Raw genomic sequence first — 23,484 nt, forward strand, 5'->3', positions numbered from 1 at the left:
TCAATCCTCCCCACAACGTGCTCTTTTGAACTTGTGGGATAACCAAACAACATTTTTCCAGTCTAAAGAACTTCCAATGTGGATGCTGCAGCAAGACCTTTTTCGGCCCCAAAATGGAAAATAATAGAGGTCTTAACCCTCCCATTGTGCTATAAGAATATGTGGACTCTGGCTATTGCAGGAAAAATAACTCATGGATTGCATGTCTGTAAGTGTAAGGAAGTCCCAGAAGATCTATGCTGTTTGGTGGCATTTTGTTTTTTACATGTCAAATTCAGATATTGCCAAACTCTTTCCCCAACAAATTGTGAAATTTAGCTTTCATTATATGTTTTGCTGCTTTTATTTTTCCTCATTAACTGCTCTTTATTTATATGGGAAATATTACCTCCATGCTGAACCTATGTTTTGTTGTTTTGATTATGCTTTCTTGTATGTTTGTCTGTATTTTGGGTTAATAATAATAATAAAAGCGTGAGAGAGAACCTGACATGCTGAACACATCCTTCCAGCCACTTCCTCTGGCCTGCCAAGCGCATGAATACTTCACTACAGTCTCAGGCAGGCACCAAACGAGGCAGATGTACTCTGCTTCTGATGAACCACAAGCTGGCCTAGTGTATATGTGTGTGCATGTGTGGATACACACACACAGAGAGAGAGAGAATTCACCATTCCATAAAATGCCTTTGTAAAACTTGAATAAATAAAACTTCGTTTCTGAGATGACTTTTTTTTTTTTATTGCACACGCTGGTTTCCATACAAAATATTAACAGAGAGAAACCAATAATAAAGTTGAGTTTTGCAAATGTAAATAGTGAAACCAGGGCCCTCGATAAGCGCTATAAATCTCCACACACAGGTTGCTGTTTAATCTTTATGTACAGGTGCGTCTCAAGGTTATCTCAAGAGGGGGCTTTTGTAACTTGTCATCTGCTTGGTCTTTTATCAGCATAAAGCATTTCCCCTTGTAATGTTTATTGCTTTTGCCAGTGAAAGCTTAGTTGTCGCCACAAGAGCATGCGTTGGCACAAATATAATAAGCCTCCCATATCTCCACCTATCCTCTTATCAGGGCAGAGCTGCACATTACCCAACTGCTGACCTCAGACATTTTGCCGCCTGAAGTGGAGCCCAAATGACACTCTCTCTCCAGAGAAAAAGAAACACCGGAAGCTGCCTTCTCTACTGAGTCGGGACATTGGACCCTCTAGCTCAAGACTGGTGGCATGGACTGGCAGAGGCTCTCCAGGGTTTGGGGCAGGATCCAGGAACCTGGAGATGCTGGGGACTGATCCTGGGACCTTTTGGCATGCAGAGCAAGTGTTCTGCCTCTGAGCCACAGCCTCCTGACCTTCCTTGATTCCAAACTTCATCCAGCCTCCTCCTCCCATTCACGGTTCTGCCTGAATCAGGGCACCTCCTTTTTTTTTGCTACCCATTTGTCTGCTCATTAAGTTGCCGTTTCATTGGCAGTTTGCCAAACCAAGGCCAATGGAGGGAGGGGAGGGGCATTTGCAGTGGAGAATTAGGGGTGGGCCGTGTTTACTTTTTGACACACGTTTAATTATGGCATCCATTTGCTGTCCACCCAACTAAGTTCTCTGGGTGGTTGACGCAGGCAATAAGTTGCAAAATACATGTTAAAAAATACCCTTAAGGCAAAAACATGGGTCGCAAAGCAGAAAGCCTGGCAGAAACCTTGCCCATCACTAAAATCAGCATTAAAAAAACAGCTAGAACTAAATCCAGCAGAAGGTCAGCACAAAACGTGGTGCGAAAACTAACCCGCTGAACAGATTGTAGTTAAAAGGAATGGGAGAACATGGAGGTCTTCAGCTGATGACTAAAAGACCACAGCTTAGGTTCCAGGTTATCTGGAGCGGGCATTCCTTAAGTGTGGGGCCACCACTGAAAAAGCCTTCTTCCCATTAACCCCTATTGAAAAGGATGGGAAGAAAGTGTCACAGTTGATCATATCCCTTACCTCTACGCTGATTTCATAAAACCCTGTGATTTGCATCCAGAGCTGTTTCTACCGCTTTTGCCCTTGACGTTTTCATGAGTTGTGGGTTGTTGTTTTTTACAGCACCCACCACATACAGTGTGTTCTCTTTGAACGCAAATCAATTGAGCTTTGCATGATTACACACCATGAGCTTCACAGTGAGCCCTGCAAAAGTCAACATCATAAAGCAGGGAGTTTGCCAGATTTGATGCAGCTGCCCTAGTCAGTTTGCTGTGCCAGTGTAGACATTGACCTGTGACCATTTTTCCCCAAAAGCATACAATTGCTCTCGAAAAAGAGAACGTGTGGATCTGTACGTTTTCATGTGCCAGATGGTTTCAGGATTAAACTGGGTAAGAGACCTTCACACTTTCCAAAAGTACGTGCAAACATTAGTCATTTAAAAATGACTAAAAACCGTCTGAAAACATGTAGATCATCTAAAAACATTTGAAAAAAGAAATGTTTCAAAGATGAAGATATAGGGCATAATGATGAAGAATAAAATCACAAGATTCAAACACTCACAGGAAGAAGGAAACAGGATGTAGCTCAGTGGTACAGCACTTGTTTTATGTTCAGGTAGAGCTAAGAGAGACTCCTTGTATGAAACCATGGGGAGTCACTGCTAGAAAATGTAGATAATACTGAGGTAGATGGACCACTGGTCTAAGATAGCATCCTATGCTCCTAACAATTGACTGAATTTTTTAAGCAGAACAGTGATTTCTTTGGCATTGGGACTAATCTAATGCAAATACTAAGCATCTATTAAGCATGACATAGGGACGCAGGTGGCGCTATGGGTTAAACCACAGAGCCTAGGGCTTGCCGATCAGAAGGTCGGCAGTTCAAATCCCCGCAACGGGGTGAGCTCCCGTTGCTCGGTCCCTGCTCCTGCCAACCTAGCAGTTCGAAAGCATGAAGTGCAAGTAGATAAATAGGTACCACTCCAGTGGGAAGGTAAATGGTGTTTCCGTGCGCTGCTCTGGTTCGCCAGAAGCGGCTTAGTCATGCTGGCCACATGACCCGGAAGCTGTACGCCGGCTCCCTCGGCCAATAAAGCAAGATGAGCGCCGCAACCCCAGACTTGTCCATGACTGGACCTAATGGTCAGGGGTCCCTTTACCTTTTTAAGCATGACATAATTGATTCTGAACCTTCAGATGTCTATAATAATGATGTGTGCATTCATGGCACATGAAAACTAAAGAGAGAGAGCCCTGAGAAGAGATTCCCTGAGCTCAAAGGAGGAAATAGCTGCAGAAGAAGGCATCAACCCTTTTTAGCTTGCCAAGAGGCATCACCAAAGGATGTCTCAGACTTTTCAATTCAGCCAGTTGCTCCAGGACCTCACTGAGATAACTTGGCTGCAGCTGTCGGAGCACTATCCATGGTTCTGAACCCACAACTTGATCTCGCTCCTAGGTGCTGACCCTTGCCTCACCCCACTGTCCTGCCTACCTGCTGCTTGGGGTCCTGGGAACTAACTGTCCTCCCTTGCTTGCGACATCAATACTCTTCAGCGATGGGCATCACAACAGACCATGAACTCTGGATGCCGTTGGGCTCCCTTCAGCTCTGACCATTGCCCATTCCAGTTGGGGCTGATAAAAGTTTAGGTCTCAGAATATCTGGGTGGTGACATGCTTCTCACCCCTGTCATAGGTGGTCCTGTGGTAAAGTCTTCTATGAGTGTGTGCCTATCAGATTTCTGATTGGGTTGAAAGACCATTCACAGGAATGAATGCCTCCTGAACGCATGCAAAAGTAGTTCTTAATGCTCTAGTGTGTATGACCAGTCCGTATGGACCTACAAGTCTGAAAGCACCAAGTTAATCAAAGTATCAGTCAGTTTAAAATTTGAGCCAGCAATGTGTAAACTGAAAAATCAAGCATTCAAACATTTTCAGCATTATATCGCTTTCAGGTTTTTTTAGAAAAAAATGTGGGAAAGGGAAAGTTTAGAAATGTTTGTACCCAGGGGGTCCATTAACTGTTTTGGTGGAGAAATTGCATACATTCCTCCACCTGCGCTACTGGGTTCTCCTCATGTGCTCTGCTGACAGACCTCCCGAGTAGCAATGTAAAGTCTTAATTTCTGAACTTGGGAGGCTTAGCCTCTAAACTGGTTGAAAACATTTCAAAGGTCTTCTGGGGATTCTGGAAGAGTTTGTTTATCCTGATCTTGGATGGCTGCATCCAAGAAAGCCCACTTAATTCACTAACTCCTCAGCTCATCTTCGCCGGTCTGAATTTGAGTCATCTTGACCTCTACTTGTGAAGTCCTCTTTTGTTGTCTACCAATCTAGCTTCAAAACCTCAAGCACATTTTTCCACTTGAATCAACAGTTCTAACACATACAGTTGGATAGCTGGGAACTGCATACATGCCAGGAGTAGGACGATGTTCCAGCCAAAGATAAGCAATTTAAGATGAGCTTTCTATTGTGGCTGGATTCACAGGTGGAGAAAGCACTGTGTGCTCTAGTCGTGCTTGGACTAGACGGGCCACAGGCTATTCTTACATTCTTAATCTGAGTGAATGTGATGAAAATTTGGCAGGACCACCGACAGAAAAACGTTGGGGGCTTGATCTGGTCCTAAGGCTGCCGGTGGCCCTTACTCTGTGCAAATCATAGAGCTTTCAGCTTGAGGCATTAGGCTTTTGCAGGTTGGGTTTTTGCAAACCCAATAGCTCCAGGCATTTCCACATTTAATAAAGTAGACCCTAATCAAGTGATTGTCCCCATATCCCAGGTGGGAATATGAATGCCCACCTGCAAAAAAATAGATAAATCAAGCCAGTTCAACAGGTCATGATTATGACTACCAGGTCTGGGAGTTGACCTGAAGTTTCAGGGTTTAAGCCTCCTCAGTCTCCAGGGTAAAACCCAGAGTCAGGGACCAGGATCAAGAGGACTGGCCATTTTGTGTAAGTAAGTAGCCACCGGAGGTGTGAAACAGAATTGAGATGGCCACCCATGAGAAGATCAGAGTTAATCTGCTAGTAGCCCCTGGAGGAAGGGCTAACAGAAGCTTTGGAGGAGGGGGCTGATGTATGGGGGGGGAGTGGGGTGGTGTTCATCCCCTCCCTTGCACACCATGGCCATGATCCATTTTATCTCCTCGCCCCTACTACACTCTGGCTATTTAAGCATCACACACAATGAATGTCAAAGCTAGCTTGGTTCTGCAAGTCAAGAGGGGTGAACCATAACCAGACATATTAAAGATAGTTATGCCAGCCCATGGGTGAATTTAAGAAAAGTTCATTCTGCATTTACTCCAGCAGCTCTAAAAAAAATTAAAATAGGGCACAATTCTATGGCCCTTGAGAAGGCATTCTGGAAGCTATAGGTGTTCTCTTTCTTTCTCTCTCTGTCTCTCTCTCTCTCTTTCTGTTTCTGTCTCTCTCTGGAGAAGATTAGTTTCTTGTCTATATGATTGGCTTGATAGCAGGGCATTTCAGAACATAAGGCTCAAATAGAACCATGGCTTCACCTATAGCCAGCTTGTTTTCAAATGCACTAATTTGTTCTAAACAACATTCATGCTTAATGCTCAGGTATGTTCTGCCTTCTCAACTCATGCGAGCATCACAGTGGAATCCTTGTACCTCAAAATTCACACACATGAAACTAAGGGCTGTTTGCAGTATTTTCCACGTCAGGAGGCTTCCAGGTAAAATCTTTCTTTTCTTTTTTTATTGCTATGCTCTTTATAATGATTTTTTGCTTTAATGCCTGAAGCACCTTGGCAGGGGGGAAAAACCCTTCTGAAAACATTGCCGTTCTTAATGATTACTATAATTACAGATTTAATCACTACAGTACGCCGAATTGCTTTTCACAGCATGGCTGGCATTTATTTGTTTTAGTCAGGCGTACATTCCATGAAATTATCCATTATTATTATTATTTTGTTATTTTCTGCTAGGATCACTACTAAACAAGTGGTAGAGGAAAGTCCCCACTCATGTCTGCGTAGTTATCCAAATGCCTGAACATCTGAAACTCTGCAATACTTTGAACTGATGGCCTTCCCTGTTAGTGCCGCCCTGATGTCAGGGACTGGTTGGACACAGAGGAATGGTGGGGGGCACCAGTGTGCTGAACCCTCCCCTCCTCTCCCCCACGGCCAGGAGTAGGGCTTTGGCGATGTTCACTTTCACTTTCTCTGAAACTCAGTTCCCATGTGGTTCCATGGAAACCCTGACAGGGGAGCATGCTCACTGGGTTCCGCCCAACTGGGGTGGGGCGATGTCCACATGTGAAGAGGCCCGACAAGGCCTACTACAGCCATGGGGAGGCCCGATGGGGCCTGTCATGGTTGCAGGTAGCCCCTGTGGGGCCCGTCATAGCTGTGGGAAGCCCCAGAGGGGCCCACCACAGAATATTGAGGGGACCCAGCCCCCTCCTTGAAAATTGGGGGGGGGGCTTGTATAATAGGTGAAGAGTTGCCAAAAGAAAACAAAAGACTTTTTATGTACACAACGACGGCAGCGAGAATGCTGCTAGCCCAGAGATGGAAGGATGGAGAAGTACTGATCAGAGAAGAATGGCAGACTAAACTGATGGAGTACTCAGAGATGGCAAAACTGATGGGGAAGATCAGAAACCAGGAAGATCAAGTATTCCTAAAAGACTGGATTAAATTTTCCATATGTTTAAAAGACCACTGTAAACAGTTTAAATCTTTGGCAGGGATATAATGACACTTGTAATGTGGAATCAACTATGGTAACTATGGATATAGAATAGATGGATAAGGGTAAAAGATGCAGAATACTTTATTTTAAATATGGAACCCACGGAGGGAGGGAAGGAGGTCCAAAGGTTTGAATGAACCTTTTCTTTTAATGTTTGAAATGGTTAACGTTAAATTGTGTAAAATTATGGAAAACCAATTTTAAAAATTATTTTAAAAAAGGAAATTGAGGGGCTTGGCCTCCCAGGGTCCCCTAGATGGCGCCCCTGTAGAGAAGCGTTGTGGCTTAAGAGAATGATAGAATTGTGGAGTTACATTTAGGCACTCTCTTAATTTCCTGTACTGTCCCTGATGTAGCACCATTCTGGGGCATGATGGGAAATTAAATGGGTGGCTAAACCCAGCCAGCCAGTGCTACTTACCGTGCCACCACCATAGCCAGCTAAAACTGTCAGGTCCCATGTGGGACCTGCACAGATCTGGAGCTGGAGCCCTGATTCCACTGCCCACGTCCCAAATTTCACAAAAGGAAGGACACTGGGGTGCTGCCCTTGGTGCGAAATGTGCGGCTGCTTTTGCACGCGAGTTAAGTTCCAGCGCTGCTGGTTAAAACTCGGTTCTTTGGGAAACAGGTTCAGTGCTGGCTCAAGGTGATTTGATCTGGTTTCATGTTCCAACTTCTGGATGGCTTTTACGGCTACTTTTATGGCTGCGGTTTTAATTGCTGTTGTTAGAATTTGAAAACGGTTTATTGTTGCGGATTTTATTGGTATTTCAGTATGTCTGACACGGCTTCAGGCATGGCACTGACAACAGAGAACATGGTAGGAAGGTAAATATCGACGACAATTAAACTCTTATAAAACAGACATATGCTTGCCGTACAGGTATTTGCTTTGCCAAGCACTGGGCACTGCTGCTTACAAACCCCACTACCCCTCTGGAATTAAAAAAACTTTATAGAAGGGCTAAACTGCCACTCCACTAAAGTTTCCACATACACCCGTATCAGCTGGTTCATATTTCATAGCTCCATTGGGCCATGCTATCATTCACATTGTGCAGGAGAAATGCGCACACACACAGCATGTGTGGGGCATCACATAATAGCACAGGTGAGCCAGTTGTTTCTTCATGCATGATGTCATATTGGGGGGGGAATGAAATGAGGTAAGGCAGGGGAAGAGATTGTCCCAGTTGGTGCAGTCCTGGGCAGTAGTGGCTGGTGGTCATTGGAGCTGGTAGATCGGAGGTCAGGGAGGTCAAGCATGGGCAGAGCCAATGCCAATGGAAGGTGGAGCCAAGGAATTCTAGTTTTGTCCCCATCTTCCTGCTGAGTTCTGCAAGGGCACCACAAGGACTCAGTTTGCATTTCTAGATGCACCTCCGGAATCTGCACTTTCTAAAACAATGCGAGAACGGAAACGCAGCTATCCTTCGAAATCCTCACTTCTGCAAATTTCGAAATGACGTTTTCCAGCCAGGTGATAGGCACAAAAATGCATTCACTGTGCTAAAATGTGCGTCAAAAAAATCACAGCGAAAATTGCATATATTTTGCATATACGTAAGGGGAAATTAAGGGAGGTGAGGAAGCTTTAGCCTCACTCTGAATGAACTATGTGGCACCGTCGCCTACAAATTTGGATGGGCTACATTGGATTGTAAGGGACGCGGGTGGCGCTGTGGGTTAAACCACAGAGCCTAGGACTTGCCAATCAAAAGGTTGGCGGTTCGAATCCCCGCGATGGGGTGAGCTCCCGTTGCTCGGTCCCTGCTCCTGCCAACCTAGCAGTTCGGAAGCATGTCAAGTGCAAGTGGATAAATAGGTACCGCTCCAGTGGGAAGGTAAACGGCGTTTCCGTGCGCTGCTCTAGTTCACCAGAAGCGGCTTAGTCATGCTGGCCACATGACCTGGAAGCTGTACGCCGGCTCCCTCGGCCAATAAAGCAAGATGAGCGCAGCAACCCTAGAGTCAGCCACGACTGGACCTAATGGTCAGGGGTCCCTTTACCTTTACCTAAGGGGAAAATGCTTTGCAAAAATGTGCCAAAATTGCATGCAAGACTGCGTCTATTTGAAGAAATTCACATTAAAAGGCTGCTGGATTTTTTGAGGGCTTTTAAAAAATCCAAAATTCACAACTGATGTAGAAATGTGGATAACTGAAGAGAAGGAAAATGAGACTGAGAGAAATCAAAATTGACAGATTTACCCCATCCCCACCTAGGAGGGAGTCGGGTAAGGCAGCAAGGATATCAGCATTTGCACTGCGCCAGCCTCTCTGCCAGCACAACCCTCTCCTTCCTGGTAAGCAACAGCGACGCCTCTGGCAGGAAGCTAGCCTAGCCAGTCCATCCCATGGTGTGAACTGCTTTTCCCCTTTCGTGAGTTGCCAGCCCACAAGCTGGACTTATTGGTGGCCTCAGATCTCAAGGTACAGGTTGGTGGTGCTGGGGGAGGCTCTCCTGTAAGTACTGTAAGTAAGATTATTGTAACTCGCTCTACGTGGGGCTGCCCTTGAGACTGACCCAGAAACTCCAGCGGGTGCAGAATGCTGCAGCGAGACTCCTTACGAGGTCTTCACTGCGAGATCACATTCACCCGGTGCTATACCAGCTGCACTGGCTCCCGGTGGAGTATAGGATCAGGTTTAAGGTGCTGGTTTTAACCTTTAAAGCCCTATACGGCCTAGGACCCTCGTACCTACGGGACCGCCTCTCCTGGTATGCCCCACAGAGGAACTTACGGTCTTCAAACAAAAACATCTTGAAGGTCCCAGGCCACAGAGAAGTTAGGCTGGCCTCAACTAGAGCCAGGGCTTTTTCGGCTGTGGCTCCGATCTGGTGGAACACTCTGTCACAAGAGACCAGGGCCCTGCGGGACTTGACATCTTTCCGCAGGGCCTGCAAGACAGAGCTGTTCCACCAGGCCTTTGGCCAGGGCACAGCCTGACTCCCTCCCTTGGCAATCTTCGTGGAGCTCTGGCCCAATGGTTGCCAGTGGCTTGAATTAATTAATTTTATAATGAATGATTTTAGAGTGTTGTTTCTGCTGTACTTTTGTACTGTTTTATTGTTGTTAGCCACCCTGAGCCCGGCTTCGGCTGCGGAGGGCGGGATATAAATAAAAATTATTATTATTATTATTATTATTATTATTATTATTATTATTATTACTGGGGCTCCAAACCATTATGAGATTTGCTCTTTAACATCAGGAATACAAGTCATCAGCACACGAAGGAAAAAGAACTGTGTCCTGTGAGTATAAGTAAGGAATGTTCCTCCACCTCCTTACAACTTCGCTACTCTCAGCCCTCATGTTAAGTATTCTTGAGCCTTGAGTTATTTTTACTGCGCCTTCATGAATATGTTAGCAAACGCCTGGCGCTTTGTGTGAATGAGCGCTCGCTTGCTGCTACTTTAAAGCACTCTCGGAACATTTTAATATGCTGCGTCTCTCAGCCTGCAGCCAGTTCCTTCAGGGTAATTTTCCCGTTTTGTGTAGCCTCCTTTGAAGTGCTGCGGATGAAGGGCTGTTGTGAAGTGCACTCGCGTTTGTGTTTTGTTACTAGGTTAAAAGAGAAGCAGAGTTCAAAATGTTTGTTTGCTTTCCTAAATCTTACCTTGTTGTATTTATAACCATTAAAAGCATTTTTAAAAAGGGAGGGGGGAACACTGAAGAGTTTCTCGTCGCTGAAAAGAAGGCAGGATCCTATGGAATGAGCACCCTGTTGTGACATCAACTCGGGGAAAGCCCACCGGAAGCTTAGATCCCTCAGTGTGTTGCGATGTCAAGGAGCTTCCTATGTTCCTAAAATAAAAGATAAAACAAAACGCTCTGTCTTCGGGTTACACCTGTGTTTCAGCACGCAGCACGCTGGGAGACGAAGAAAGGTCATCTGTGTTTGTGCAACGGAAATGATGTGAGCGCCTCATCCCTCGCAGTTTTTCTGTTGCCTCTTCCTGGTAATGTATGAAGCCGTCTGGAGGCAAGGCTGGAAGAATGTTCCAGAAATCAGAAGCCCCTCAATATAGCAGGGCACTCCTTAGGGTTTGGGAAAACCAGGCCCCACCAGGCCCAGGGAGGAGTGCAAAAAACACCTATCAGACTATGGCAGGTGTGTTGCAGCACAATCAAATGTGGGATAAGCTTCCTGTTTTGCTCAAACTGCAGCATGCAATTTTTTTCCACCCTTCTTCCTCAGCTCACCCTCACTCTGGATGCTTTGAGTACTTGGGACATGTAAAATGAAGTACAGTGGTACCTCGGGTTACAGACGCTTCAGGTTACAGACGCTTCAGGTCACAGACTCCGCTAACGCAGAAATAGTACCTTGGGTTAAGAACTTTGCTTCAGGATGAGAACAGAAATCGTGCAGTGGCGGTGCGGCAGCAGTGGGAGGCCCCATTAGTTTAAGTGGTACCTCAGGTTAAGAAGAGTTTCAGGTTAAGAATAGACCTCCGGAACGAATTAAGTTCTTAACCCGAGGTACCACTGCAATTTCTTATATGGTTATTGCAGAAAAGGGATTTTTTTTTCCTAAAGGAGGCACTGATACAACTTTTTACCAAGGGCACAAGCACATTTAATTTTCCATAAGGCTCACCATCGCCATCTAGTGTCACGTTGTATATTGCACCTAAAACACGCTTAAAACGTTTTATTTGCAGCTGTATAGTTGAGTTCCAGCTGTGTCCAGTGGGCCTTCCTACAGTTGACCGAGTGTCACACTTTAGTGAGGCCAATCCTCTGTTTCACTGTGGCATCTCTTCGAAGGGCTGCCTGGTCCGGGGCCAGCTGCTCAACAACAGTTTATAGCACCTGCATGGCAGACAAATACAATGAGCTGCATTGTATTTCTCTTTAAGTTGTAGGATATGGTTTCTAAACATCGATTCGTGCAGGCAATGACCAATTTATGTCTGTCCAATTGATGCATGACTGCAACACCCTGGAAGTAGCCAACCCGGAAATGTGTGGCACTCCGTTGTCACACACGATGACCTGGAACACAACCTCCGGGCAAAACGGGGTTGCCTGTACATTGCAAATAGGTAAAGGTAAAGGGACCCCTGACCATTAGGTCCAGTCATGGACAACTCTGGGGTTGCGGCGCTCATCTCGCTTTATTGGCCGAGGGAGCCGGCGTACAGCTTCCGGGTCATGTGGCCAGCATGACTAAGCCGCTTCTGGCGAACCAGAGCAGCGCACGGAAACGCCGTTTATCTTCCCGCCGGAGCAGTACCTATTTATCTACTTGCACTTTGATGTGCTTTCGAACTGCTAGGTTGGCAGGAGCAGGGACCGAGCAACGGGAGCTCACCCGTCGTGGGGATTCAAACCACCGACCTTCTGATCGGCAAGCCCTAGGCTCAGTGGTTTAACCCACAGCGCCACCTGCGTCCCTACATTGCAAATAAGTTTATGCAATTCTGTGGCCTCTTTTTCTGGCCGTGCCTAAGTGACCACACTAGTTTACTCTCTAGTAAGCAACTTTAGAGTGGCAGTCTCAGCCTAAAAAGATGATCCCTCAGTGGCAGAGCATCTCCAGCATATTCTCATTGCCAGGCAGGGTTGGGAGAGATACCTTGCCTAAAACTCCACTGCCAGTCCCTCAGCCTTTCTCAACCTGTGAGTCCCCAGGTGTTGTTGGACTACAACTCCCATCACCCCTAGCTAGCAAGGCCAGAGCTCAGGGATGATGGGAGTTGTAGTCCAACAACATCTGGGGACCCACAGGTTGAGAACCGCTGCTAGACAATACAGAGAAAAAGAAAGAAGATACTGTTTACCATTTGCGGTGGTCATGTAGGATGGTAAAAGCATTCTGGGAGCATTCTGGGAAATGATAGATAATGAATTGAAAAAAAATGTTTAAGATAACTTTTGTCAAAAAACCAGAGGCTTTTTTGTTATGAATTATAGGTGCGGAATTACCAAAAGAAAAGTCTGTTTAACTATGCAATGACAGCAGCAAGGATGCTCTTAGCCCAGAGATGGAAAGAAGAAAAAGTACCAACCAGAGAAGAGATGCTGATGGAATATGCAGAAATGGCGAGGCTGATGGGGAAATATTGGAAACCAGGAAGACCAAGGATTTGTGAAAGACTGGAATAACATTTTAATATATTTGAGAGACAACTGAGAACAGCTGAAATCATTGGCAGGAATACAATGACACTTGTAAAGTAACATGAATTTGGGATCGTATGATTATATAATAGATTACAGTAAAAGATGCAGGGATAAAATTTAGAAATGGAACCCATGGAGGGAGATCTGAAGGTCTGAGAGAACCTTTTTTTCTGTTTCTTTTATGTGTGTATAATCTTTATGTAAAACTAATAAAAAATATTATAAAAAAGACAACACTGAGCTAGATCTCACTCAGGGTAAGGCCGATCACCATGACAAGGAAACCTTCAGCAGAGGTCCAGCCTGCAGGCTTCCCAAGAGCATCTGTGAGGATGCAGGATGAGATGGGCCTTGGGCCTGATCCAGCCGGTTCATCTGCCATTCAAGTGCACCTACCTGCAGCAAGAGTCTCCTGTTTGTTTGTTTGTAGAACAGGAGAGAACTTCTAGTGCCTGGTATGACCTCATCTGACTCTCTCCTCCTGCCCTTTGGTTCTTTCTTCTCCTTGCTGGGACTGTGTAAAAAGCCTTTTAGCATATTGCTTCTTTTAGTTTCCAGGATTAATTGTGCATCTTTGAAAATGTGTGTTCTGAGGTTTCTGACTTGGCCTGCGCTGCCACCGTTGCATATCGGAGGCTCATTCCAGTGTGGTTTCTTCCCTCCTTTCTCGCGGTACATTTCCCCCAGACTTGATCGACTTTATGGGTTTCTTGCTGTTAGATGGGCTTGTTGCACGTCTCACACAGACTGTACTCTGCCTCCCAGCTAATATCCCTGCAATAGCTTAAAGGGTAATATAGCTTTTCTTCCTGTGTAATGTTCAGAGATCTTTGTTTGTTTGTTTTTCCTCTCTAAAATCTTCTGGAAATATTGTCAAATTTACCAGAAATGAGATTTTGTAATGAATCCCCTGTAGAATGGTTTAATCATAACTTTGCTGTCTTGTAGTTGTACTTTCAAAGTGGAACGTTCTTGCTTTTTTCATTTGTTTACAGAAAAGCTTTCATGTTTTGCATTACAATAGCACGTGGAGCTTTTCGCTCCCAGGAGTACACAAACAGTTCTAAGGGCAAAGGACAATGATAGGAAACAAATTGAAAAATCAGAAATACAAAGTAGAAGACAAAGACATCTTGTCTCGGGTTGCTCCGAAAATTAAACCCCTGAAGATGTGGTGGATTCTGGGAACTGTCCAGCCAGGGTTAAGCTCCATGGTAGAGGATTAAGCAACTATAAATGTTCAGGTTGTTGGAAGGGCAACAGCAGGGATCATTCCGTTTGTAGTTTAAGGGTTAATCTTATAGTTAAAGTCAACTAGCCAAAATGGGGACAGCCAGAGGTGTTGCTCCAGGTAGAGTGGCGTGAACTTCGCCAAAGTGGGATGTCCTTGGATTGGTCATGTAGTTCTAAGGGAGTTTTTCCTATGGACATGTTAGTTGTATGACTCCCTGTTACGGACAAGGCCTGATCTAATGAAAACAAGAACTCATAGTTTTATTCCCCTCAAGTTTTACACCATTTTCATTCAGTTGACCCAGGAAATTGTTGTCAGGATCTTTCGCTCTGGATTCTGTCTGTGTTCAATACCATAAGTTTGGCTGGATTGCAATATAATGTAGACTAGAAAATCCATCTATTACTTTTTTTGTATTTTTGTATTTTTTTGTTTTGATTATTTAAGCCAAGGCGGGCAACAGGTTGGGGGTTTTTTTTTCTGTCGAGGGCAGCATTCCTTTAGGGGTAATCTGTTGGGATTGCAGTGATCATGCTGGCCGAGGGAGCTGACATTTGTCCGCAGACAGTTTTTCCGGGTCATGTGGCCAGCATGACTAAGCCGCTTCTGGCGAACCAGAGCAGCACACGGAAACGCCGTTCACCTTCCCACCAGAGTGGTACCTATTTATCTACTTGCACTTTGACGTGCTTTCGAACTGCTAGGTTGGCAGGAGCTGGGACCGAGCAACGGGAGCTCACCCCGTCGCAGGGATTCGAACCGCCAACCTTCTGATCAGCAACCCCAGGAGGCTCAGTGGTTTAGACCACAGCGCCACCCACGTCCCTTACAATCCAATGTAGCCCATCCAAATTTGTAGGCGATGGTGCCACATAGCTAATTCAGAGTGAGGCTAAACCTTCCTGACCTCACTCTGGACGGTCTCCATTATGCCACATGGTTAGTTAGAGCTGTCTTCATCTGGAATGGTTATCAAGAGTGACTTCTGCACCGTGGGTACTTTTTGCAGCTCCCCCTCTCCAATAAATTGTTTTTCTCATGAGGCAAATAAGTCCACAAAAATCATCCTCCACCCCAATTTCGAGATCACCCCCACATTTTTTTCAGTGTGAACTTAATGAGGCCCTTTCTCAGCTCAAGCTTTCTTCTGTCCTACAATTCAAAGGCAGTGCCGCCATCAGCAGTTTTCTGCAGAAAGTTTTAGAGCCAGGGAAGGAGGAACTGCCCAGATCCATGTAATTAAGTTGTTTTCCATAGAGGCTGGTGTGCCCCTTCCTCTGCTTTTCAAACATGAAATGAAGATCTGACACGAGAAAGGCAGGTAATTTCAGGGTCCTAGTCTCTAATTTTCATGTGACGTTCCATGAAGAAAGCAGAGTTTGCCATAAGAAAACAAATCCAAAGGAGATAATTTATGGTGGTTTAGTAAGGGATTCATTGGAGGGGGAAATATTTAGACACCATACAGTTAAAGCACATGAGTTCTCCCCAAGAATTCTGGGAACTGTAGTTTGTTAGGGGTAAACTACAGTTCCCAAGAAAGTTATGCACTTAAAATGCATGGCGTATATTCAGCCACTGGCTTACATTCAGTTCTTATCAGCATCACTTGCCTGGATTCTATCACTTAAAACTGTAAATGGGCACTTCCATTAAAAAAAATAAATCTTTTGAGCCCTTCACATAGAAAACGAGCATGTCAAGAAGGAAAATAACTAGAATCGATCTTCCTGGAGGTCCTAATTTCCAGTCAAGTGCATTGACTTGCACAGATTTGCTAATTTCTCTACTGCTTGTGATAACCAATGTACCTATACACTCATTTGATTGGGGGACAGATCTTACTCTCCTTCAGCATTTAACCTGTTAACTCTGTTTTCAAATATTAGTAGAGAAAGAGGGAAAGATGGAAGAACTTTTTAAAAATTACACAGTGTTAAGAGTGCAATCGTACACACCTCTTCTCAGAAGTAAGTCTTATTGTGTTCAAAGAATCATAGAATTGTAGAGTTGACATGACTCAAAGTGTCAGTCTTGTCCAGTCCATTCCAATGCAGGAATCTCAACTAAAATATCCATGATAGATGCTTCAAAACCTCCAGTGAAGAAGTGAAGAACCTCCAGTGAAGAAGAGTTCATCACCTGAGAGCCAGTGTGGTGTAGTGGTTAAGAGCGGTAGATTTGTAATCTGGGGAACCGGGTTCGCGTCTCCGCTCCTCCACGTGCAGCTGCTGGGTGACCTTGGGCTAGTCACACTTCTCTGAAGTCTCTCAGCCTCACTCACCTCACAGAGTGTTTGTTGTGGGGGAGGAAGGGAAAGGAGAATGTTAGCCGCTTTGAGACTCCTTCCGGTAGTGATAAAGCGGGCTATCAAATCCAAACTACTCTTCTTCCTCCTCTTCTTCTTCTTCCAGGAGAGTCTGTTCCAATATCAAACAGCTCTTACCATCAGAAAGTTCTTCCTGATGATTAATCGGAATTTCCTTTCTGTAATTTGAAGCCATTGGTTCAAATCCTATCCTCCAGAGCAGGAGAAAACAAACTTGTTTTCTCTTCCATGTAACAGCCCTTGAGATATTTGAAGATGGCTATTATATCTCTTCTAAGTGTTCTCCTCTTTTCCGGGTTAAACATACCCAACTTCCTCAACCATTCCTCCTAAGGTTTGGTTTCCAGTCCCTTGATCATCTTAGTTGCCCTCCTCTGAACACATTCCAGCTTGTCAATATCTTCTTAAACCATTGCTTCCACGACTGGACACAGTATTTCATTGGTGCTTATTCCCAGCTCTTTACAGTGGTACCTCGGGTTACATACGCTTCAGGTTACAGACTCCGCTAACCCATAAATATTACCTCGGGTTAAGAACTTTGCTTCAGGATGAGAACAGAAATTGTGCTCTGGTGGTGCGGCGGCAGCAGGAGGCCCCATTAGCTAAAGTGGTGCTTCAGGTTAAGAACAGTTTCAGGTTAAGAACAGACCTCCGGAACGAATTAAGTACTTAACCCGAGGTACCACTGTACTTATAGGATTGCAGTTTAGAAATCCGGAATACATTTAGGATTATGATGGCAATTTGCCAAATTACATCCATATTAAAAATTGAGCCGAATTAGGACAAAATAATTCAGAAATGGAAATCCAGTGCTAGCCTAAGGATTAAGAATCCCACTCTAAAGTAATAATAATTTTAAAAGTGCATTGAACTCTTCTAATGAAATCAGTGGGACTTTTGATCATCCCAAACCCGCGGAGTCATTTTTTGTCAGATATTGCTTCATGACATGCAAAGCTGATAAGGAAGAGCCAGGATTGACAATGGGTGCAAGATGAGTTGCGCCAGAGGTTTAGGAGCACATATGCACACGCTTCATTGTTTGCGGAAGTAAGAGATGCAGGAATCTGCTTGTCTGTATCAGATACCAAAAACACCTCCAGAAAAACAACAACTACTAAAACGTATCCAAGGAACATCTTGGACTGTGTTTTTTAAGCACTCCACCCCTTGCTATGCCTACACCACAGTTTTGAAACTGATAAGAGTTTCTAAATCAAATCGCAATGTGGCTTGATCATCATTCAAACTGAATCAGCAAAAGCAAAATCCCATTGGGGATTCACGATCCAGTTGGCGCGCCTTTTTACATGCTGACTCTGCTAAACAAAGGAATGTCCGAGGGCTGACAGGTAGGAATATACTAGAAGCAGGAAGGAAACAAACAAAGAAAGAAAAATCCAGGAAGTTTGTCATGAGGCTGAAAGGGCAGCATACATGGCTGGTTAGCTGCATTTGGTTTGATGGGTCACAGTTGCGCAGGTCCAAAATGGAGCAACAACCCGAAGTCTCCCAGTGTATCATTCACTTGATATTTTTGTACATGTGTACCCATCACTTGGGATGCGGGTGGCGCTGTAGGTTAAACCACTGAGCCTAGGGCTTGCCGATCAGAAGGTTGGCGGTTCGAATCCCCACAACGGAGTGAGCTCCCGTTACTTGGTCCCTGCTCCTGCCAACCTAGCAGTTTGAAAGCACATCAAAGTGCAAGTAGATAAATAGGTACCGCTCCGGCGGGAAGGTAAATGGCGTTTCCGTGCGCTGCTCTGGTTCGCCAGAAGCGGCTTAGTCATGCTGGCCACATGACCTGGAAGCTGTACGCCGGCTCCCTCAGCCAATAAAGCGAGATGAGTGCCGCAACCCCAGAGTCGGCCATGACTGGACCTAATGGTCAGGTACACTTTTAGGTACTTATGCCGAAATTATAGGCGAGAGAACCAACTCTCAAGGGCATCTTCAAGGCAGACAAATGGCTGGCTCTGTGACACAGGATGAGTCCTTTGAGATGAGAGCCCACCCCCAACATAGACAGACATCTTGGGTAGCAAGATGTTATTCCACATTTTGGCCCCCTGCCTTATTTCCCCTGTACATCTCACAGAAACAAAGCCAACCAAGGTCAGAACTAGAAGTTACACAACTGAACTGTGGAACGTTCCCCCCCCCAGCTACATCTGGCTATTGATGGCTCCTCTGACAGCTGCACTGCTGGCTTTGGACCTGCTTCTGGGGGTATTTGGGGGTCAAGCTGCTGTAGGGCTGGCCAAGCCACCTCTCTACTGTTCATAAAACATTTTCCACCACGTTTTGTTTGTGTCTAAATGATGTTGCTTCACTTCGCCTGGTCCTAGTGGTGGCCGAGGGGTTAAACAGTCTTTCCAGGGCAAGTTTCCATCAGCAGGGTATAAGAGATGATTTCTGTGTTGATATATTTGAATGTTGACATGGAGTGAGAAGCCCCTGAAAGACAGAAGTACGATGGATCCCCAAGTCTGCAGAAAACTTCCAGATGCCCACATGACCAATGCCACCTTGTACCAAGTCTGACTATGTGTCCATTCAGCACAGTGAAGTCTCCTTAGAGATCTCAGGCAGAAGAGCTCTTTCCCGTCAGCTGCTTCCTGGTGCTTTAAGCTGAAAATGCCAGGTATTGAATCTTCAGCTGACGTTCCCAAATTGCCACTGTTCAAACGTTCACAGCCTCCGCGTGTGATTATTAGGAACTCTTGAGCACTGCAGATGGGATCCAACGGGCTGCTTTCGGCAAGTTCAGAAGCCCTCTTCAAAGTCACCCAGAGCACCTTGGTGAAGAGATGGAATAAAAATACAGTGGTGCCTCGCAAGACGAAATTAATCCGTTCCGCGAGTATCTTCGTCTAGCGGGTTTTTCGTCTTGCGAAGCAACCCTATTAGCGGCTTAGCGGATTAGCGCTATTAGCGGTTTAGCGGCTATTAAAGGCTTAGCGGCTTAGCTGCTAAAAGGCTATTAAAGGCTTAGCGGCTTAGAAAAAGGGGGGGGAGCGGAAAAAAATCTCAAGACTCGCAAGACATTTTCGTCTTGCGAAGCAAGCCCATAGGGAAATTCGTCCTGCGAAGCGCATTGAAAAACGGAAAACCCTTTCGTCTAGCGGGTTTTGCGTCTTGCGAGGCATTCGTCTTGCGGGGCACCACTGTATAACCAGTGCTATTTTTCCAGAAAAAGAGGTGCCAGAACTCACCGTGAACATCTCCCTTGTTCTCTCAGAATGGCAACGGAGCCCAACTGAGAGGTGCCAAGACTGAGTTCCTGTGAAGAAAACCCCTGAATGTAACCAATAAATAAGCACATCTGTGGTGTGTCTCTCAGTAAGTGGTAGTTTCATATGTTCTTTGTCTTCCATGCATGTTTTCAGCTGCAGCCAAGGTGGTCAATGGGGACCAGAAGTTATACATGTATTTGAATTATGAACTCCCTGCACTCCTCCTGGCTCCATGGAATTGGCTGGAGGCAGCTTTCGATGCAGGTAACATGTGAGTATTAAAGAGAGGATATACATACAGTGGTACTTTGCTTTGCATACGTTTTGGATTACAAACACGTCAAACCCAGAAGTGTGTGTCCCGGTTTGCAACCTTTTTGGGGATTACAACCCATTTTTTTGGATTACGGACAAAAAAAATTTGGAGGCCCCATTGGTGAAAGCGCGCCTTGGGTTACAACCTGTTTTGGTTTACAAATGGACCCCTGGAACGGATTGTGGTTGTAAACCAAGGTACCACTGTATATGTATCTGTGGATTTTAAGTATCTTCAAAATATTTTATTTACCGTATTGGCCCGAATATAAGCCGCACGTGAATATAAGCCAAACCTTTAAAATTGGAGATGAAAAAAGAAAAGAAGGGGAAGGAAATACCCGAATATAAGCCTCGCTGCTCCTGGCTGCTTACCATAAGATCGTGAATATGAGCTGCACTTTAACTTTCCATGGTCAGAATTTGGGGGGAAAGTGTGGCTTATATTCGGGCCAATATGGTACTTGTTTTTTAACTGTGCGATTGGTAATTTTAACATTTGTTGTAAAGCACTTGGAAGTTGCTTTTTTTGTTAAAGTCAAGCGGCATATACGTTTTGTTAAATAAATAAAAAATATATATCTATATCAATGTATTCTTCCCCTGGCCACTTTCACCTCTGTATGTAGGATTTGGCTGCAGTTCATTCCTTGGCAGAAAAACCTTTTTTTTGTCCGTTCCTTTACTTGCTTTGAACTTATTTCCCATGGGAGTTGACGTTGCTGAAGAAAACAGATGTCTTAGTGTAATACCTGGAGGGGGTTCTTTAAGTGAGTTGAATGTTATTTGTTTAAAGAACCCGCTAAAGATATCTGGTAGTTTGTTTTGACATAGTTCACAAAAAAGATATTTATTAAGATTTAAATAAATAAACGGAGATTTCTGATTCAGAATAACCATGTCTGCTGCGTGAATCTGTTGAGACCTGCTAAGTGTTCCCAGCCACCATGAAGTTCACATTTTCCACTGCTGGGTGTCTGGGTGTCTCCAAAGTTGCTATCAAGAGGGTTAACCCTTCATTAGGCAAGACAGCAATAATTACAATCTAGTCCTTAAGCCTGCTGTATCAGAAAGGAATTGCACAAAACCCTCTTCCCATGTTGCACAGAGAGCAGTCACACTTTTAGCCCCCACCCCACCCTGAGAACAAAGTCCTTCCTGCAACAGGAAGAATTTTCTTATAATATTTTGTTAATTTTTGATAGAAAAATCAATGCCAACAAAACCTGTGGAGAAAAATTGAGCAAAGGCATTGTTAAATAACTGAATCACTGAAAGCATCACCAGGGCTTCAACCATCTATGACACAGCCACTTGGACTACTGCAATGCACTCTATGTGGGGCTACCTTTGAAGGTGACCCGGAAACTACAACTAATCCAGAATGCGTCAGCTAGACTGGTGACTGGGATCAGCCGCCAAGACCACATAACACTGGTCCTGAAAGACCTACATTGGCTTCCCGTACGTTTCCGAGCACAATTCAAAGTGTTGGTGCTGACCTTTAAAGCATAAAATGCCTCGGCCCAGTATACCTGAAGGAGAGTCTCCACCCCCATTGTCCAGCCCAGACACTCAGGTTCAGCGCCGAGGGCCTTCTGGCGATTCCCTCACTGCAAGAAGCTAAGTTACGGGGAACCAGGCAGAGGGCCTTCTTGGTAGTGGCGCCTGCCTTGTGGAATTCCCTTCCATCAGATGTCAAGGAAATAAACAACTATCTGACTTTGAGAAGACATCTGAAGACAGCCTTGTTTAGGGAAGGTTTTAATGTTTGATGTTTTATTGTGCTTTTAATATTCTGTTGGGAGCCACCCAGAGTCGCTGGGGAAACCCAGCCAGATGGGCGGGGTATAAATATTATTATTATTATTATTATTATTAAGCATGAGTGGCCAGGGGTCTAATGTTAATGATACTTCTATTTACATAGCTGATATACAGGGACCATGCCCTGTCAAAATGATTGCATTTAGTTTGGCCTCTAGCAGCCCTTCTGCGCTGTATCAGATCCTTGGAAACAGCCTGAAACTTTCCCTTGCCATCCCATCAAAGATGGACCTTTGGAGTCTTTCCAATGGGAGGCGATCTCTAAACAAGCAGCTGTAAACAGCATGGCAGTTGGGTCCTTATGTCTAGGAAGAGGGTCTAGATAAGTGTTTAGTGACAGAAGAACAAGAGCAGGGGGTTTGGGTTCAACGGTTGAAATAACATATAAAAGTAACCTGGTGAACTTGCCACACTCCCACCATAAAGGTATGAGGGTCTCTCTCTTGTCCCTCATCAACTTCAGGATGAAGTCACTGCTGAAGCGTGAGCAGATATAATTGATTTCTCAGTTAAATTCCAGACTATTGTAAAATGGAGCAGAATGCATTTTTGAGTCCCAGGAACCTTGAATGAAGTGGCAAACCAGCCAGGCACTTGGGGTGACTTCCTTTCCAAAAAATGACTTTAAAAGCTGGAGAGAGAGAAAATATGTGTGAGCCTGGAATGTGAGGAGATAAAGGTCACCAGCTCTCCGATAAAGTGTTCTTTCCATGATTACACAGAAATGCACCACGTTTTTAACATTCTTCTAATTTACACAGTTGCTTCTCCAGTTACTGATGCAATAGCCCTGAAGGTAGACAATATATTTATGGACGGACAAATCCTCTTTATAGCTTTCCATTCATCACTTTGCTCATGGAAGGCTCGATCTATGGGGACATTCCATCCAAAGACATCCCTGAGGCCAAATAGTTGTTAAAAATGTGCCGTCCAGTAACTGATTGTGGCGTAAGGGTGAGAAGCACACACCGTATCTTTACCTGCGAAAGAAACCAAGCATCACTCACACCAACAAGGGCATTGGAAATGTCCTCAGAGAAGCATTGACAGGACATCCCCTGCTTTTGGGAACCGATCACTAATAAATCACTGTCCCTATTTTGCCCTTAGTGAAGATGCTTTTTTTAAAGGGTTGGATCCAGGCACAGTGATGCTTCACATCAGTCCTATTTATTTCAGTGCATCTCCTTGAAGCATGGCTAACTCCAACACACAATACCTCTTTAAAAGACATTAAAAGCACATACACACGCATCCCAAAGAATCCTGGGATCTGTAGTTTGTTAAGAGTACTTGGAAACAGGGTAAACTACAGCTCCCGTGAGTCTTTGTGGCAAGGTGTGTGTTTTCAATGTGCTTTAAAGGTATGATATGTGCAAGGAGCTGCACATATCCTGTAGTAAAGGTAAAGGGACCCCTGACCCAGTCATGACTGACTTTGGGGTTGCGGTGCTCATCTCGCTTTATTGGCCAAGGGAGCCGGCGTACAGCTTCCGGTCATGTGGCCAGCATGACTAAGCCGCTTCTGGCGAACCAGAGCTGCGCACGGAAACGCCGTTTACCTTCCTGCCGGAGCAGTACATATTTATCTACTTGTACTGGTGTGCTTTCGAACTGCTAAGTTGGCAGGAGCTGGGACCGAGCAACGGGAGCTCACCCCATCGCGGGGA

General features: G+C 45.0%; 1 protein-coding gene across 1 annotated transcript in view; it reads right to left on the minus strand.

The window, feature by feature from the left end:
• Positions 1–571: 571 nt before the first annotated feature.
• The window catches only part of KLF5 (KLF transcription factor 5), a 183,437-nt gene continuing 160,524 nt past the window's right edge, over positions 572–23,484 (minus strand). The window contains exon 4 of the mRNA XM_081003180.1: positions 572–588. Coding sequence (XP_080859306.1) covers positions 587–588 — 2 coding nt within the window. The 3' untranslated portion in view covers positions 572–586. The remainder of the gene's footprint in view (positions 589–23,484) is intronic.

This window comes from Podarcis pityusensis (genome assembly GCF_964106645.2).
Source record: "Podarcis pityusensis genome assembly, chromosome: 4".
Taxonomy (NCBI): domain Eukaryota; kingdom Metazoa; phylum Chordata; class Lepidosauria; order Squamata; family Lacertidae; genus Podarcis; species Podarcis pityusensis.